A 21,148-nucleotide genomic window follows, 5' to 3' on the forward strand; every position below is an offset into this window, starting at 1 on the left:
TGATAAAGTAGGCCTAATTTAAAAAAAAAAAATATGGGAAAATTGGGGCCTTAAATAAAGAAGAATAGTATAAACTTTATGTAAATTACTGACAAATAAATCTTTATTTGGCTTGCATTTGTAAAATTGAACAAAAGCTTGCTCTTAATCATGTATTACTTGTATATTTTGTCCAGTCTGCCTATATCTTAAACACCCAGCTGTATATTTACTCCAGTTTGCCTGTCTTAAACACCCAGCTCCACATTACACAGACCATATTTGAATTTACTTTGCTATGCTGTTCATGCAGTGTGTAATCAGTTTTCAACATAAAAGTGTAAAAGTAGGGACAGTAGGACCAACTGAAAAAAGTAGGAAAATATAGGGAGTCTGACAAATAAGGAGGAAATGTAGGGAAAACTAAGGCTACTGGAAAGAGTATGACTTCTAAAAAAGTAAATGATATATCAACATTTTACTTAAAAGTACCCATAACTATACTGACATGCTGAAAAGAAGCATGTCATAATAAAGATCATTATAGTGAGGGAATGCTGTATAACACCATTAATCATAATATGGTCTTTTTAGTGAAGTAATCCTATATAACACCATTAGGTATAATAAATGCAATTATAGTGAGGGAATGCTGTATGACACAATTAATCATAAAACTTCTTTATAATGAGGGAATGTTATACAACATTATTAGTTATAATAAAGATCCTTATAGTGTGTGAATGCCAGAAAACACCATTAGTTATAAAAGTATTCTCATTGTGAGGGAATGCCATATAACACTACTACTACTAATCACAGAATCATCAACAACAATTTAACATTTGTTTCATTTCTTCTTTTCAAATTGCTGTTGTCATTTGAAATTTAGTTTTCAAAAAGTACAATAAGAAGGAAACAAATAGAGTATATTTTATTCATTGCTAATATCTTGAGAATGAGATACAAATCAACTGACTAAAACATGTACAAATGGAGTATATTTTATTCATTGCTAATATCTTGAGAATGGGATACAAATCAACTGACTAAAACATGTATACATAAATCTGATAATTTCTTTTGCCAAGTAAATGCAAACCATTACATAATTAGATTACTGGAAGCCACAACTTATTAATAATCTAATGACCTTTACGAAGACTTATTAATTATCAAATGACATTTGCAAAGATGTATTAATTATATAATGACCTTTACGAAGACTTATTAATTATCAAATGATATTTGCAAAGACTTATTAATTATTGAATGACCTTTACGAAGACATATTAATTATCAAATGACCTTTGCAAAGACTTATTAGTTACTGAATGACCTTTACAAAGACAAATTAATTTATCTAATGACCTTTGCAAAGACTTATTAATTATCTAATGACCTTTGCAAACAATTATTATCATCTAATGACAATTGCAAATACAAGTATGTACTAAAACTGGAAAGCACATTACAATGACCATAATACTGTTGAGTTCTATTCAAAAGTTGATGTCTTACTAATGCCATTTCATATATAGGATACACAAGAATAATACATTTAAAATTATCCGGTAAGTTTCCTGTTTAAATCCTTACACTGAAAGCAAAAAACATTAATTCACACAAATTATATGACAATGCCCAATACAAACACAAATAGAAGCAGTCAAGAAAAAAATGTAAAAGTGGATAATGTTTATGCTTGAGAAAATCAGCCAAGAAATTTACAAAAAATATATTTCTGAAAGATTGATATAAATTTCATAATGAATCATTCATTACAGGCTGCTTCCTCATGTATTATTGTACCTCAATAACTTTCAAACAAGCTTATACTACAGGGACAGGTGTGGATCCCATTTTATCTTAAAGAAAATTCCCATAATAATAGGCCCATATTTCCTGCACACGAGTTGAATCATGAATAAAACTGGTGATCAAAACCTTGATATATCTCTTTTTTATTATTAAAAATGGCATTAATACCCAGAAATTTGGAATCATCATCATGAAACTTGCATCCTTTTTAATAAGATAGTAATATCTTTTGTTAAATTTTCTTTAAAGAAAATTCGCAATACACTGTAAATAACAGTATATGATATAATTTAAATCAGTGAAAATGTTGGCAATGTCTACTTGTGGCAAAAGTTTAGGAAATAAATACCAATTAAATAAATCTTGCCAAGTGAAATTTGTTTTTCAATTGTATCTTTTGATTCAGTTTCAGTGAAATAATCATATATGTGATATGCCCTATTGTAATGAAATGTGAAAAGTGTTAATCAGTTATCCAAACAAACATTTCCATGAGAAACTAATTAGTGAAAAGTGTCTTTTGATTTGTGACATGTGGACATGATTGTTTACATGTTACACTCAATTCAAAGTGGACCTGCTGTAAAATTATCCTGTTAATTTTATCTTTTGTATCAAATCAAATAAAGGGATTGAACACAAACTGTTAAGAGCATGCAAATTCTAACAGCATATGAGCTAGTGGCCAGGATTATTAGTCAATTCATGTGAACTTAACGGTGAAACACTCTTTAAAATAATATTATGTAAGTAACATCATTAGTATATCTAATATTAATCAGTGGTTTATCTTTATCAAGTGAAAGATATACTCATTGCATGAAAGCTCTGTTTATAGATAGGGCAGAATTTATGGTGGTAACTGCAATGAAATCACAGCATAAATATTTTACAGATTTGTTACATTAGAAAATCAAATTTCAATGTTGTTATTTTTTAAAACTAGTTTTCTGTTCAGAAATAGCCATAATGCTAAAATGTATCCACATTCATACGCAAAAAGCAGTGACATAATACACAGTGTTTTTGATGGTACACATTGGCATGACTTGATACCTGTTGAAGTAATGTTTTTAATGATCTTTCAAAAGTTGGTTATCTTGAAACAAGTGCTTTAGGTAAAGGCTTTTCATTGACAAACTATACACCGAGTATTCCACCATTTACACTAACCCCATCTTCTCCATGACATTGTCCAGCCCTTCATTTTTCAGAGGTATCTTGGTAACTTGTACCTTCAGTTATCCACAGTCTATGCTTTTTGACCCTGTTGTGTCCAAATTACTGATGAAGAGTTGTATCATTGGGGATAATATCCTGTTTTGGTGAAAGGGAGAGCTGTATCATTGGGAATAACATCCTGTTTTGATGTAAAGGAGAGCTGTATCATTGGCAATAACATCCTGTTCTGATCTAAGGGAGAATCGTATCATGGATGATAACATCCTGTTTGACCTAAGGAAGAGTTGTTCTGTCACTGGTGATAACACCCTACTGTACCTGAGACACATGCAGCTTACATGGACTTTGCAAAATTGTCCATCTAGTTTTCATATGCCATTTTGAATTCTTCTTTTATTTCCTTATGTTCCTTGTATTATACTGAAATATTTATCTACACTTTCCAAATTAGAAATGTCAATGACAAACAAATGGGTCAGAGGCAACAAAATGGAAACACAAGAGAGAAGATTGTTTTAGAAATCATATAAAATAAAATTAAGTACATACATTTTATTTTCATTGATTTAAATATTAATCAAGTTTGAACCACAAAATTATTTTTTCTTGGGTTCTTTCCATTTTTAACATAAAAATTCATAAATGTATTGTCTTGCTTCTGATGATGTCAATGTAGCCCTTAGTAACACACAACCCTTGTGACCTTCTCTGACCCACTTTAATCTGTAACTAATGTGGCAAACCTGATGACAATACATGTGTATATACCCATCACACAGTCCTAAGCAATCCCCCCGCAAAACAGTTCATCCAGTGATCTTTACCTTTAATGCCTGTATGCATCATTCCCAGGATGGCCATGTATGCTCTTGAATCTGGTTACAAGTTTAATGCCTGTTTCCATCATTCCCAGGAATGCCATGTATGTTGTTGAATCTGGTTACAAGTTTAATGCCTGTTTCCATCATTCCCAGGAATGCCTTGTATGTTGTTGAATGTGGTTGCAAGTTTAATGACTATCCATAGACACTTAGCCAGTATCCCCCAAAATATAAGAAACCAACCAATGTGACTTTGACCTTTCAACCTCCAAACCAGTAGTACTGGTAATACTTTTTACATCCCATGGTACATATCTTCATTTTGTCAAATGTTAATTCATCCATGGTAAGATATGACTGTAAAATCCAGAATCTTTAACTACTGACCATACACCAAAATCCAGAAACTTTACCCACTGACCAGCCACAAATATCCAGAAACTTTACTCACTGATTAGCCACAAATATCCAGAAACTTTACTCTCTGATCAGCCACAAATATCCAGAAACTTTACCCACTGATCAGCCACAAAAATCCAGAAATTTTACCCACTTAATAGCCACAAATATCCAGAAACTTTACTCACTGATCAGCCACAAATATCCAGAAACTTTACCCACTGATCAGCCACAAAAATCCAGAAATTTTACTCTCTGATCAGCCATAAATATCCAGAAACTTTACCCACTGATCAGCCACAAATATCCAGAAATTGTACCCACTGATCAGCCACAAATATCCAGAAACTTTACCCACTGATCAGCCACAAATATCCAGAAACTTTATCCACTGATCGGCCACAAAAATCCAGAAATTTTACCCACTTATCAGCTACCAAAAAAGTAATCAGTCACTCTCTGTGATTTTAACCTTCAAGCTCCATGTTCATCATCCTTCTAAGAGATTCCTTTCCCACACCTGATGCATTTGTAGAAAAGAAAACTAAATGTTCTAATTCAATCCTGCTAAGTCACAATGACCTAAACACCACTTTATTATATAACTGACAATTAATTTTCCATTCAAAGACCTAATCATTTCTGACAGATATAGATGAATCTTACTCTAGTTAATTAGCAAAGCCCAATCAGATTTAGCCATGTGCTAAAAATTCAAAAATGAAACTATTATCTTTTGGACAGCACAGGGCTATTGTAGTCAAATTTATATTGCTGCACCCATATTTACTTTGGTACTTGCTTAATTTTGTGTTTTACTAATGGGAGATGTCTACATGCTTTGTATTAAAATAAATAATTTTCAACACATTTGAAAGCATACAACTAAGGTCCAAAACATGGTACAGCAATGACTATAAGGATCTTATGATAGTATTTTTATTTTTTTCCCTGTCTCATACCTAGCTGACAAGGTTATATCACTAGCATAGTAGGCTGTAAAAGACCACCATACTAGAGCATGTACTGTTTGCATTTTTGAACATTGTCTACATTATATGTGCCTTATCATACCTTGATCTCAATTGCCAATCTCACTCACTCACTGATCTAGTCAAGAGAAACTGAATAAGCAGCACCAGATGTGAAGGAGATCATAGAAATGTGTCAATTATGTATTGCCATGGACTTCAAAGATCAAACAATCCAGGTAAATCATCTGAGTGAAAACCTGATCATACCAGGTTATCCCTTCATGTTAACAAACATCATTCAGTTGTGTTCAATTGTCTATCACTCTCTCTCTGATTCATTTTTAATTTGGTTTGGCAATTCAGATTTGCACTGGTAAAAGAATTTTAATCTGTATTTAAAAAGTTCTTCATATAGTTCTTCAAAATGTGACTATGTCAAACCTGTTACAGCCTGGAACCCTGGCCCACTGCACATCTCCAGCAGGACAGGTACCCAATAATTCCCGTGACTTCAGTTCAGGGTTGTTTAGCTCTGTGTCTTAAAACACCTTTTTTCTTTTAAAATACCAAAATAAAAGATGGTGCCTTGCATCACCAAGTCATCACTTTAATGCTAATCTTCCATGTACCAAATCTGAAAAGCAGTCAGTACTGTCACAGATGTAATTAGTCAATTATGAGACTGAAATGACTTTTTGTTAGCTAGTTCTTCTGACAAAATATTATAATGGACCAACGCAGAGGATGAGACACTCCTTTTTGAAGCTGTCTCCTGTTATATTTAACTTCTTACACTAGGTATATCAGACAGTATTTAAAGATATGTTGTGTATTTTGTCTCTGCAAGTAAACATGGAAGAAACTTACTACATCCATTATAAAAAATCAGTAAATAATGAAAATGAAAATGGTGACATTCATAATAGCATAGGTTGGTGGGGTGTATCACATGGTTAGTTTCATGCACAGGATTAATCTGTGAACATCAAACATAAAAAATGAATATTATGTTAGCACTCTACACTGGGCATTCTAACAGTGATAAAATGGATGTCTTCCAGACAGGGAAAATTGATCCATTGTCGTTCAAGGGAAACTTTGCTTCCTATTCAGACCAAAGTAACCCTGTATTTTTAAACATATCAATAATTTTTTGGCACCAGTAGTCAGTCAAATGAAAACCAAATATTTGTCCCAAAAGTTAGTTAGAACCTCTTTTAAAGGCTGATAGTACAAAATGAATTTGATGGTGAAGACAAGTAATGACGAAATGAGCTGCATTAGCGCCATCTAGCAAGCTTTGTGCCTTGATTTCATCTGGCATGGTCATGCATAAGACTACAGAACACTGACTATTATGTAGATAAAAAAAGCAATATGTTTTACATGTACCAGCACTAAAAGCAAACTGATCTCACTTATCAGCAGTAAAAAATGCTTTGTATCACAGCCACACACAACACATATATTCTGCCATATATATACACTTATAAGTCAAGTCAAACTGCAAATAACAAAGATCTTGATCTTCTGTAACATAATGTACCCACAGATCAGGGTCTGTGTTGCTTGTTCTACTGATTACTCCTAACAAACTGCATAGACCCAGATCTACTGGCACATTGTGCAATGATCTTGGTCCATTCAGCTTGCAGCTGGACTCAACTTAGAAGTGAGTATATATGGTACTTATTATCCAATTTACCATAATATCATGTTTTTAACACAACAGCTGATTGTTTAAATTCAGAAAATATTTCTATGCACTTAATGACTAGCAACAAGTACATTTAGTACAGTTTTATGAATCTAGGTGTTGTAATCAGACTGAGTCACCATTTCTCTAGTCATGTGCAGTAATTATATTTCAATCTTGATTACAATAAATCCCGATTTTAATGGCATATGGTCTTATGGGTGAAAATACCAGCAGTTATTAAATTTCTTCAAGATAACCCCTTCATCACTGTGATTTAAGTGAGTATTTTATGCTACTTGTTGGCATGTTACTGTGTATTCTTTGCACTCACCCATTAGCAAGATGACCTGAGCTAGTTTGCATGCTACATGCTTTAGAATGCTTTGTATATCCAGCACTGTGTATTCTTTATACTCACCCATTTGCAGGTTGAACAGTTTGCATGCAACATGTTTTAGAATGCTTTATATATCTAGCATTGCGACCTAACACAAGTTTATCACTATTCCTTGTTTCAATGGTTGAATCAAAGACTGTGGATAACATAAAGACAGATGTAACCTTTCATTAAAAACAAAAAATTCCTGTCCATCTCCCACACTTTCCCACAAGGGATTAAAGAAAACTGACTCCTCACAATATGTGTATGTCTAATTTAAACATCGACTTGTTAAGATGAATCATATTTCCTCCCTCAACCTGCGCATCTGTGTGAACAGGTTGACCAGCTATCTCCACATTGTACTTCCCTGGCTTATCAACTCTTTTCTTAAAATGCAATGAACTGATTCCATTTTTCTCTCGAATGAAAAACTGCTTATTTCCTTTTAGAATGTCGTATTCTACATTGTCCTTGAGGGCTTTTAATGCTGGTAACATGCTCATAAGCTTAGTTTTCCTCTTGACATTTGTATGGTTTACATAGATGGACAGTGACTTGGTAAGTTCAACCATCTCTGGATATAGCACAACAGTTGTATTACCATGCAGAACAGGTCTCGGCTTGTGGCGATTATGATGCTGAAATTAAATGTGAAAAATGTGTGCAAGGTGTGAGTTGTGAATACTGTGATAAATATAAAATAGATTATATAAATTAAAACAAAGGAAGATCAATAAAGATAACCCAGGCTATAAGTTTGAATTAAATGAGGGATATATAGAATCGAGTTATAACTTTCTAAGGAATATGACACTAATGTTACATCTGAATATTCCTCTGTATAAACTTCAAGGTAAATTTTATACTGGCATAAATCAGATAAAATTTATAATCTTTGGTCCATCAATATATGGAGGCTTACTTATCCAAGCTAAGGTTTGATCACAGCATATAAGTTTATCTCACTATTTACAATTTCCCTGGTCTATGGCTAAAAGACAGATGGGACCTGAAGTCAGACTAATAACACCACAAGATTCTGAGAATACACACTCAACAAATTTGCATTTCTTTTACAGATGTTCAATTAGGATGAGTGCATTTCTTATAGATATTCTATTGGGATGAGTGCATTTCTTTTACAGATGTTCAATTGGGATGAGTGCATTTCTTTTAGATATTCTTTTGGGATGAGTGCATTTCTTTTACAGATATTCTATTGGGATGAGTGCATTTCTTATAGATACTCTACTGGGATGAGTGCATTTCTTTTGCAGATATTCTATTGGGGTGAGTGCATTTCTTTTAGATATTCTATTGGGATGAGTGCGTTTCTCTTACAAATGTTCAATTGGGATGAGTGCATTTCTTTTACAGATGTTCAGTTGGGATGTGGGCATTTCTTTTAGATATTTTATTGGGATGAGTGCATTTCTCTTACAGATGCTCAATTGGGATGTGGGCATTTCTTATAGATAATCTATTGGGATGAGTGCATTTCTCTTACAGATGTTCAATAGGGATGAGTGCATTTCTTATAGATATTTTATTGGGATGAGTGTGTTTCTTATAGATACTCTACTGGGATGAGTGCATTTCTTTTACAGATATTCTATGGGGATGAGTGCATTTCTTTTATAGATATTCTATTGGGACAAGTACATTTCTTATACAGAAACTCTACCGGGACGAGTGCATTTTTTTTATTGATACTCTAATGGGACAAGTAGATTTCTTATAGATACTCTATTGGCACAAGTGCATTTCTTTTACAGATATTCTATTGCGACAAGTACATTTCTTACACAGAAACTACTGGGATGAGTGAATTTCTTATACTGATACTCTACTGGGACAAGTGTATTTCTTATAGATAATCTGTTGGGACAAGTGCATTTCTTATAGATAATCTGTTGGGACAAGTGCATTTCTTATAGATACAGTGCAACCCTGCCATAATGTGCCCTGTGATAACGCAAATTCGGATATAACACAGTTGTGGCGTGGCTCCTGAAATTTCATATATTCATTTGCACACAAAAAAATATTTTTGTTCAAAGAACATGAAATAGTGTATAAAAAATGTATTGTCATTTTGGAGAAGAGACTGCGTATGAATTCGAATTTAATATGATCGTGGCATGGTTCCTGAAATGTTAAATACACTTACGAGAAATAGTGTGTAAAACGTTTATTATCATTTTGGGGAAGAGTTCGCATATGAATGTTAATACAATACAATCTTGGTGTAGCTTCTGAAATTTAACAATTTCACCAGTTCTTGAAGTGTTATGCCAAAATAAACATTATCGGAAATGTTGATTATTACTGATCCATAAGTAAAGCCAGTAAGTCGTCTTTGTGATTGTCTTCAATTAATTCTGTTTACAATCGTTGCTCAAACAACAGCCAACATGTGTTTCTTCTTTAACAGCATACACAACCAAGCGGCAGACAATTCGGTGGTTGATAAAAGATTCTCACAATTTAATAAACATCGAAAAATCTGCCAATATGTTTGCTGGTCTTGGCAGTGTTATTAGACGCGATCAGTTGACCAGTAAATAATGTCTACTTTATTGGCTGGAAACTGAAAGAGTATGAAATTTTACATGTATTCAGCTTAAATTTTTTATATAAAAGTGACTCATGACCATTGCAGGACTACTGCACTTAGTTCTTGGGTTTTACATGTGTACTGTGTTTGCTTATGAACTCGTTATTAATTTCCTATTTTTTATAAAAAATATATTACTGTTATGGATAAGTAACTTCACATACACAAGTCGTTCTCTGCACTTTGCGCAATGATTAGTATAGTAGTTTTCACACATTTTTTTTATATTTACAAAATTTGAAGTAAAAGTTATATGCATGCTGAAAGCATGTGTTGATTGTTAATTATTCTTGTTGTAGTCATTCAAACGAATAGGCATACAAGCGTTAATTATTGGAAATTTACAATGGATAAATGTACATGGAAACGCTTATGAGAAAATTTTATCAGCATAAAATTTGTACAGACACCTTTCATAGACCCTGGATCGTAATGAATCGTACATGTGCTTTATCTTTCTTAACCTAATTTTGCTGTTAATTCTTGCCACTGAATTCAGACGCATAATGATCTGTGACAAAATTATTGAATAGTTTAAATATGTATGCAACTTTTGCAATGGAATTACATGTATTACGGATTAATTGCAAGCCCCAACAGTACGAAATCAGACGGCAAGTAAACGGTGTTAACACTCTGTTTATGCTATATATTAGACGTTGAATTCAGACACAATGACCTGGGACAAAACTAATGAATATTGTAAATCTGTGTGCAATTTTTGTCAATGGAATTACATGTACATGCATTATGGATGAACTACATGCCACGATGGCATGATAGTAAACGGTGTTGATACCCTAATCATCATATACATTAGACATGAATACACGTATATGTGCCAATGAATTGTTCTCACATTATAGCGGGGTTCCACTGTACTGTATTGAGATAAGTGCATTTCTTAAATAGAAACTCTATTGGGATGAGTATTTCTTATACAGAAACTCTATTAGAATGAATACATTTCTTATAGATACTCTATTGGGGCAAATACATTTCTTATACAGAAACTGTACTGGGATGATTGCATTTCTTATACAGAAACTATTGGGACAAATTCATTTCTTTTAGATATTCTACTGGGACAAGTGTATTTCTTATAGAGAAACTCTATTGGGATGAGTACATTTTTATACAGAAACTCTATTGGGACAAGTGCATTTCTTATAGATACTCTATTGGGATGAGTGCATTTCTTATTCAGAAACTCTACTGTGACCAGTGCATTTCTTATAGATACTCTTTTGGGAGGTAAGATGATTTTAATTACCTTTCTCCTCTTGGTATCCCTCTTCACAATAGATACTGAGTAAGGTTCTTTTTCAATGGAGCCTAGACTATCCTTTGCTCTGATAAACAGGCTGTCAGATGTATCAAGGTCAAATACTTCCTCCTGAAGGTCAATGTCTTTTTCCTTTCCTACTTTTTCATTCTCTTTAACCTCAGCCTCCATGTTTATTTCTCCATATTCTTTTCCCTCCACACTCCTCTTGTTCCTCCTGGAGAGGGGCAGTTCCAGTTTATCTTGGCCAATGTTACAGGAATAGCATCCCTCACCCGGGGGCAGGGTTTTGTCTCCAGGGCCTTCCTCATGAGGCAGCTTCACACCCTCAGGATACAAGCTTTTGTAGTCATCTGGGGCTATGGTCTGCACACAGTGACTGTAAATAAAATTAAAGTGTGAGCAGAAGAATTCTTGTTGTCAGTCCACTTTTTATTTAGTGGTCATACAAGGAAGGTAAAATGCAAAGGAAGAATTATTATTTGTGTAAAGTCCAGTGGTAATTTACAAATTATTCCGAATATGATCCAGTCCAAGAATCCATAGAAAGTAGACTGCTTTAAACCACTTGCATCTGTAGCAGGCTGAAACAGGTAGATCACAATCTGCTGGCTATAAAATGTCAGTAGATCTGAGTCTATGCTATTTGTTTGAAGCAACCTGGGTAGATCACAATCTACAACATATTACATGACAGATCTTGGTGTGTATCATTTGCTTTGAGGATTCTGGGTAGCAGAACTATCTCTTACCCCTGTCCCATCATTTGGTACAGTAGAAAAACTATCTCTTAACCCTGTCCCATCATTTGGTACAGTAGAAGAACTATCTCTTACCCCTGTCCCATCATTTGGCACAGTAGCAGAGCTATCTCTTACCCCTGTCCCATCATTTGGTACAGTAGAAGAACTATCTCTTACCCCTGTCCCATCATTTGGCACAGTAACATAACTATCTCTTACCCCTGTCCCATCATTTGACACAGTAGCAGAACTATCTCTTACCCCTGTCCCATCATTTGGTACAGTAGAATAACTATCTCTTACCCCTATCCCATCATTTGGTACAGTAGCAGAATTCACTCTTACCCCTGTCCCATCATTTGGTATAATAGCGAACTATCTCTTACCCCTGTCCCATCATTTGGTAGCCTGGGGGGCAGCCACACATGAAGTCTTGTCCTGAGGGGATGCAGCCAAATAAGCATGGATTGCCAAAGCATATGTCTATCTCTGCAACAAGTCAAATATTTGATAAATTAGTCTTTCTTTGTTGTAAAAAGATGATGAAAACACAATCTTTCTGATACAGGTGTAGGTCATTAAGAAATAATAATAAAAAATATATTCTTTCATTGCTTGGTGTACTATTCAAAACAGCTGATGATCTATTTAAAGACGCTTAGTAATCTGCTGGTGTACAGTACATGCATCATAGATTATGGATTTCCCACTCAATTTGGTGGACATGGACAGAGGGGAAAGGAATTAAGTGCCTGCTATGAATAGTAGCTGTCTGCTCAGTCTGGTGTATTTCTCTTTAGTCTAATTGAAATCCACTTAATCTACTGGCTGTCCACCCACTCTTGTGGATTTCCCTTTGGTCTAATTGAAATCCACTTAAACTAGTGGAAGGCCATCACAGATTTTATTGCATCCATAGTAGATTTTATGGCATCCCTTGCTGATGTTTCTGAATTTCCTACTTGAGTCAAACTAAACAAACACATGGGAGAAATCTTGATGCTTAAAACCTGAGAAAGGCAGGTATCAATTCCAGACATTCACCTGTACAAACTACACAGTGGTAACATTTCTTGTGGTATTTGTCAGTGGCCTTGCTAGGGATGCATAAAGAAGAACATGCAGAAAGAGTGAGAGGTTTTAAATTCCTTGGATATCTTCCTATCCATGTCCATGACAGAGTGTACATCAGAAAAATTATCTGTTAGTATATACAGAGGCAGAAAGTTACATACTGTTCTGCATCAAGCAAACACTGATGTTCTTTCTCAGACAATGAAATTTCATAAAAGTGCTTCATGTACTGGGTATTGTCACTGTTTCCCTTTATTTCCATACTATGTTCAAGATCCACTTCAAACAAAGTATTGAAAGCAATAATACAAAATAAAACTAGAAATTAAGAGATGACAAATGAACACTGTACTGCATTTACTATACCTGTATGACCAAGAACATTGGAACATTATGACATGTCATAAATCTTTGAAAAGTTTATTCTACAAGAATAACATGGCCTGATATATTAAAATAAAGCAGATACATGACCTGTGCTACAAAAAGGTTCTTCTGTACCTTTTCCTTTAAACTTTGAAGAAGAAAAAAAAACTGTTTATAAGAGAGTATGACAATTTTTTAAAATGAAGGGAATTGTGTAGACTACTCTACTGAATGTTGCAGTCTATCCATGGCCATTCATGTCATATCAATAAAAATAAGTTACTACTTGTCATCACTATTTTGCGAGTCTAAAAGCATCACAATGCACTGGCCAAGTAGTGACATTCTTCCGTTGAAGTAAGCCACTATGCCTATTACTGTAGCTTCCTGCCTCGAATCAACAATGGTCAGCCATATTAGTTCCTACCAACTACTGTTCAATGTCCCATTTCGATGTTTCAAAATGCACATTAACTGTTGAAAGAAAATGTCACAAAACCACATACCTTAAAACCAAAAAATACAAATTTGGACTGAGAAACTCATTTGATGTTAAGTTCTCATATTATCATGTAAAACTGGTCTCTAGTATTATATGAAAAACTAAATACAGTTATTTTTTATTTTCCCAACTGGAGTCTAATTTGATTAACTTAACTTTAGAAAAAAGTATAATGGCCTTGATAAAACATCAAAATTTTGTTTTTTTCCCCCATAAAATTACAACAAGTGTATTTGTTTCCAGCTATATCTCCTCCTCTCCTTCTCTCTCAAGGCCTACCACTCCCTCCACTCCATACTGTAAAAAGCAATTAGAGTAGAAGCCTTAAATTTCTTAAATTAGGAAAGTTCCTAGAAGCTACTTGTCAATGTTGTGCTTTGATGCTTAAAACAAACCCACACTGCTGAATGAAAGTGTTTCTTGTTATCACAAAAGCAAAGACTTTAAAATAAAAGTAGATATTAGTTTGTAAAAAATGAATTTAAATGGAGAAATGCATAGCTATTAAGTTCTAAAATTATCATGTAAAACTAGTAGTATATAAAGTAAATAATATTTGTATTTCCCAATCAGGGACCAAGCATTTCAATGTAAGAACAAGTTATAATAGTCCTGATTCCCATCTAAAATTATCAATATTTTACTTTCTAAAATTTGCAATGCGTGTATTTCTTTTTAAAGCTTAAGTGTGAAACCCTCACTACCAGTAGCACACAGAGTAGAAGTTATATTACGTAAATTAGAGTTCAAGCATGACATGGAAGTTGTTGTGAAAATATAAAGTGCCTCTGTTTAATGAAGCCACTTACGCTGCGATAACATCATGTAATGTAAGGGATCAAAAGATGTGAGTGAAAAATTACAGTGGCCAGTTAGGAAGGAGTTGAGCTTAGATGTTATTCTGTACCACAGATGTTTCAAAGAGACATTAACTTCTGACATAAAATGTTTTTTTCTTGTGGTGAATACCTAATAACACATAATACAAATCTATCACAGCTGTATTAATCAAATTAACCAGTGACAATATTCAGAACAACCTTAGAATTAATATGATTGTTTCCAAATAAACATAAAATAATTGGGATTTACAACTGTTGCAGCCAAATCCTATTACACGTGTAGTTCAGAGCAAAGAAGTTCTATTAACAGCGACACATGTTTGAAGCTATTCAAATATGAGGTCACATATTAACAGCATTTAGTGCAATTAGAGATAGATTTTACAGCCTTGGCAAACATGCGTTTAGCAATTTCAGGTGATATACAAGGCATTGTTGATAGATGTAATAGCTCAGCTTATCCATAGTACAGTGCAAATTGAACAAGGGGAAAAGACTACAAACAAGAAGAAATTCCACTTAGATAAAGCTACAAGAAACCAAACTGGAGGAAATACAACTGAATCTTCCACAGATACCCATTTTACAACAAAATTTGCATAATAGTAGGCATTTCAGTTGAACTGCAAATGATGATAATGATATGATGGAGAAATTAACTGCTACTGCAATAAAGAAATTTGTGTTCCCCTTTCTGGACATACTAACTGGTCACACCCTTTTTTCTGTGCTGTGTATATGCATATCTTCAAGCAGCTGACCTTTGATTATTATTGCTTTTAAGTCAGCTAGTCCAAAGTTTGTTCATGTGACGTGAAGCTTAGTTTTGGTTCGCAAAGATTTTGGGCAATTTTGGACATACATTCAGTAATTTCAAATTGCTGGCCTAATTGCTAAACTCTGTATAAATACACTTTTAGTCCATGACCTTTGGTGAGAAAATGTTCTATTAGTATTAATGTCAACTTCTAAAAAGAGGATAACTGGGTCAAAATCTAAAAATTAGTAACTAAACAGCTACATAATATTTGCTTGACTCTATGTACTATTTCATGTGGACTGAAAGAATGTACTGTGTCGAATCAACTGAATATGCATTAACTGAAATGGATACTTATAAGTTTATCTCCTACTGAAAATACTTAAGTGATTACACTTTTTCATCACTTCCATCCATCCATTTGGAAATAACAAACTCATCAGATGACCAAACCAGCAATCCTAAGTATACCGTATATACTCGCGTATAAGCCAACCACCCAAACTGAATAGGTATAAACACTAAAAAGTGCATGAACCGCATATAAGCTGATGCACAACTCTGTGACATTACGTGGTAAGTTCTAAATGCATTTATTTAGGCAAACTTATAATAAAAATTACTAAAAAGAAATGGATTAAACTTCTTTGAAAAGTAATTTATCTAATTTTCTGTTTCCTTATTGTTTTTGCCTAATTTAGATTTGTGAATAACTTGATCAAACAATGACAAGAATTGAGCATTTGTGTGTTGCTGTAACACTACCTCTCCCTTTTGACTCGGTTATTGTTTGTTTATGCATTATTGCATTGGACATTTTATATCAGTGCCCCAGTAATTACTTTTTTATTTTGCCTTGAAATTGTAAATACCTAACTCATTAAAATGGGATCCCAGCATGACAACACAATGAACAACAACAATACAGTTTGATTCAGCACAATTAGATAAAAGAATGTATTTACATAATGGTGCCACTGCATTGTACGTTTAAACATGTGCTGAATGAAGTCCACTCCACTGAATGAAGTACATCCCTTGGAGTCAAATCATGGACACCAATGCACTAAACATTAATGATATCTCCAAAATATAATAATGAAGTTTTAGAAATAATGCTTTGAAAATTATGCTAATGGCATAAAAGTTGAGTTGTAGTTTCCTTTGATGTAAGTGACCTTATAGCGTACCTGTTAACTCTCACGCTGAGAAGAGAAAAAAGAAACTGCCCGGATTTTAGGGTCATTCCACGCCTACCTCTCGATTTCATAATATTTCCCAATTTTTTCAGAGAATCCCCGATTATTACACTATGTCTTTGATTTTCATTTATCCTTAGAAAGAAAAGTCCTACACAAACAGATATATCATATGCAATCCACGGAAGTCATGTTCTGCTGTGAATATTGTTGTGATGAAATAATTACTTTACTAGAAAGAATTCGCTTCTTCAATAAACAGAATGATAGGTTTAAACTTTACTCATGTAAATTTATGATTTTTTTTACCTCTACAAGAATACAAAATCAGAAAATAAATCAGAACAAAAAATAAACCACAACAATAAAACTGTCGACAATTAAATTCAATCTCAAGAATGATCACTATGAATGCTGTAACTCCATATGCTATAGCGCCATTCCCACCAAAGAAACTTATATGAGTGAACACCTGGCATTTTATACTGTATATGCAAACCTTAATTACCATCATTAAATTAAAAGGAATGAAAATACATAACATGCAGCATATGTGTCCTCAAGAAACTAATTATAGTAAACAATGCTAAATGCCTTGCGAGTTGACAATTAGGAAATAAGGTCAGATATACAACAAGGGGAAAGTAGTTGCCACAATGTACAGTACTGTGAGGCTGCCTATTTAGCTACCTTTAGTTCACCAAAATTGGGAATCCTTTATTTGCCAATCAATTGCTGGTGCTTGCATAACACAGAGTAGTGCAGAACATGGTCTCTTTGAATTATGATGGAGGGCCAGCAGTCGTTTTCACAAAATAGTTGCATCGATAAGCAGGATTAACTTTTAATTAGTCACACTGGCTTTCTTGCTTGTTTTATTTAAGACTAACATTTAGCTATTGTGCAGTTTGGCAATAGCTGACCTGAATATGAAAATAGGGCATGTCCTGGGGAAAAAAAAGGGGCATCACAGGGAAAAATGGCTTGTCCTTTGCGAATTTCATGATATTGGACCCGTAAGAATGGTCAAAATATAGTGAAAACAAGGTTTTAAACATGCCATGAAAAACCTCCCAATTTTAGGTCCCAATCTCCCTATATTTTTTATTCAGTCTCCCTACTTGGATTTTGAAAAGTTTACAGGTATGCCTTACACCATGTTTTACAAAACTACGGTAATTGTGCTAACATTATGGAATGAAAGGCAATTACACATCAATGTACTGCCAGTCAAAATTCCCTCTTAACACAAGCCAGTTTCAGAGTTTTAACGATTAATTGGCCTGTATTGCTGTCGGAAAACGAAAGACAACTCAGGCCAACTACTAACAAAGGAGATGCCAAAACATCAATCAGAAAATATGCACATGCAAAATAGTTGCAAAATCAATCATAGAACTTTATAACAGTTTAATCAGTGTCGGGACATTGAAAATGATTTTTTTTTTACATGCATGTCTTAGGACATGGAAAAAAATATTTTTTTCGTGTCCCAAGATTTACAGCCATTACAGTAGTCAACAAAAAGACTGTCAAATTTAGACAATGGCCCGCGGATAAGCGAAGCTCCCCTTCTGCCAGAGCTTTATTTCTTACTAAATAATTCGGCTTATATGTGAGTAAATACGGTATCTTATAAGCTGATGCTTGTAGAATGCAGTGTTACATGCTTCAAAGAGTCTGCGTAAAAACAGTAGATCTACAGAAAAAGTAAATAAGTGTCAGGTTCTTGGGAAAATGTTTCGCATGGATTCATATATTTGGGCCACAAGTACTAACAGAACCTGGATTAACAGAGGTTGTAATTTGGATAGTGCTGTGTATATTTCATTGTGTGGAGACATGCTAATCAAACAGAGTGACTGGGAGAATGAAACAATAAATCACAGTATTTCATTTTTAAAATTTTTATAGTGGAATGAAACCCACCAATACTTACGCATTATTTCTTTAAACTTTTGCTATATATATATATATATATATATATATATATATATATATATATATATATATATATATACACACACACACACATGTAAGTAGATGAACCAGAGTTACTTCTGTACATATGCTATCTCCATGAGTAACTGAACTTGTATCTAGAAATTATACTTTTAATGTGTTTTTTGGTGTGCAAAGTATAGCCAAGTTATTGATTTGGAAAAAACACAAAGCTATTGCATTAATTCTGGTTGATGTATTGGAAGATGAAACATAGAAAGAACTACTCATTTCCTATAACAATAATATTATCCAAAGTACTTTAATAGTCTCTGACTATTTCACACTGAGAAGGACTTCAATAAGAAAAGTGAAATCGACCAAAGGGAATAATGTCAAACCTGCATGTAAATTCTTACACTACTGACCAATCAATCAGCATAGAACAAGCATGTAACATTCCTACACTTCTGACAAATCAATCAGCATAGAACAAGCATGTAACATTCCTTCTCTTCTGACCAAACAATCAACGTAGAACAAGCATGTAACATTCTTACACTACTGATCAATCAATCAGTGTAGAACAAGCATGTAACATTCCTACACTTCTGACCAATCAATCAACGTAGAACAAGCATGTAACATTCCTACACTTCTGACAAATCAATCAGAATAGAACAAGCATATAACATTCCTACACTACTGACAAATCAATCAGCATAGAACAAGCATGTAACATTCCTTCTCTTCTGACCAATCAATCAGAATAGAACAAGCATGTAACATTCCTGCACTACTGACCAATCAATCATTGTAGAACAACCATGTAACATTTCTACACTACTGACCAATCAATCAACGTAGAACAAGCATGTAACATTCCTACATTACTGACCAATCAATCAGAATAGAACAAGCATGTAACATTCCTACACTACTGACCAATCAATCAGCCAATGATTGCTGTGAAATCTAAGATATGGTATGCTGTGAAACTTAATAGTGTGATTTGTCATACAAACTATTCTGATCTGTTAAATATCCTCCAATCAATAGGAATGCACTGTTACAGACTGAACCAAGCTGCTATTACAAATTAAGAACATTATGATAGATATATATTGTTACTTGATCTTTACTGGGTCATACATATTTCAAAATAGAATGGAAGACCCAGTGGACTATCAGAAATACCAATAGGCAGCACAGCTTGAATTAAATACCTGTATATACTCACTTATAAGATGAGTCCAACTAAAAACTGTACATGTCCCAGATCTGCCGTAACATAATGTGCCATCTGATCTGGGTCTGTGCAGTTTGTTAGGAGTAATCAGTAGAAAAACAAGATAGACCCTGATCTGCAGGTGCATTATGCTACAGCAGATCTGGATCTTTGTGGTTTGTAGTTTGACTCAACTAATAAGTGAGTATATATGGTAGTACAGAGACAGCAATTAAACAATACTGCTCATTTTCGAAAAGAACCTTTTAGCCCAGATTCAATTCAGCAGCACATTAACAGCTTATATATATATATAATTGTTGACTATGGAAAAGAACAATCCAACTCAGACTGACACATAGGCAGTATACTTAAATATATATAAAACTGTTAGCTGTCAGAAAGAACATTCTATCCTAGTTTCAATTCCATAGCATAGTGACAGCACTTATATATAAAACTGTTGGCTTTCAGAAAGAACCTTCTATCCTTGTTTCAATTCCATAGCATAGTGACAGCACTTATATATAAAACTGTTGGCATTAAGACTTTTCTGCATCTTTGTAATGATGCATTAATTGTTTTTTTTGGTGAAATAATTTTATAGCTCTCTGAAATTTATGATTTTTAGAACAAGCAATTATTATCATTTACTGTACAGGTTCTACATGTGGCAGCCATAATCTGCTATTTATGTATCAATGGGCTATATGGGCAAAAGACTGATTGGATGCTGCTATCTTGCTATTACATACCAACACATTGGCCATGGGACTCTGTAAATCCATCAGGGCATCCACAGTAGAAAGTCCCAGCAGTGTTCTCACATGCCAGTTTGTCACAAACTCCACTTTCACACTCATCCAGATCTGAAGATACAATGACATTTTACAGTGATAAGCTGTTGAATAAAGACAGATAAATGCCTTGTTCACCTGCAACAGTATACATGTGTGCAAATTTACATACAGACATATGTATATACATGTAAACATATATTTACTGTATATATTGGACACGATAAAATTATTAAATTTTTTCCTGTCCCAGAACATATCGTGAAACTTTTTTTCACCTAGGTCATATGTCCCAAGACTTGAGAAATGAAATCAATTAGTGTTGAATTTGCATACCCCCTTGCACATTGCAATAAAATAGTTAAACAATAGCTTATTTGATAATAAAATGAAAAGAAACTAACCTTGTATTATTATCTTTATTCCTTTTCTTTCATCAATAGCATTAATGGAAAATAATCCATGAGCTATGTATATGTAGCATAGACATACATAGTGTAGCGTGTATCGCTCATGTCAGATAACACACGACACATT

The 21,148-nt window shown here is 33.8% G+C and overlaps 1 protein-coding gene across 1 annotated transcript in view; it reads right to left on the bottom strand.

Moving 5' to 3' along the window:
- Positions 1-898: 898 nt before the first annotated feature.
- The window catches only part of LOC149802135 (fibrillin-1-like), a 329,248-nt gene continuing 308,998 nt past the window's right edge, over positions 899-21,148 (bottom strand). The window contains exons 62-65 of the mRNA XM_089956539.1: positions 20,570-20,683; positions 12,289-12,391; positions 11,148-11,538; positions 899-7,895 (exon numbers count right to left, since the gene is read on the bottom strand). Coding sequence (XP_089812665.1) covers positions 7,509-7,895; positions 11,148-11,538; positions 12,289-12,391; positions 20,570-20,683 — 995 coding nt within the window. The 3' untranslated portion in view covers positions 899-7,508. The remainder of the gene's footprint in view (positions 7,896-11,147; positions 11,539-12,288; positions 12,392-20,569; positions 20,684-21,148) is intronic.

Source organism: Sinohyriopsis cumingii, chromosome 4, assembly GCF_028554795.1.
Source record: "Sinohyriopsis cumingii isolate HCF-2022 chromosome 4, ASM2855479v2, whole genome shotgun sequence".
Taxonomy (NCBI): Eukaryota; Metazoa; Mollusca; class Bivalvia; order Unionida; family Unionidae; genus Sinohyriopsis; species Sinohyriopsis cumingii.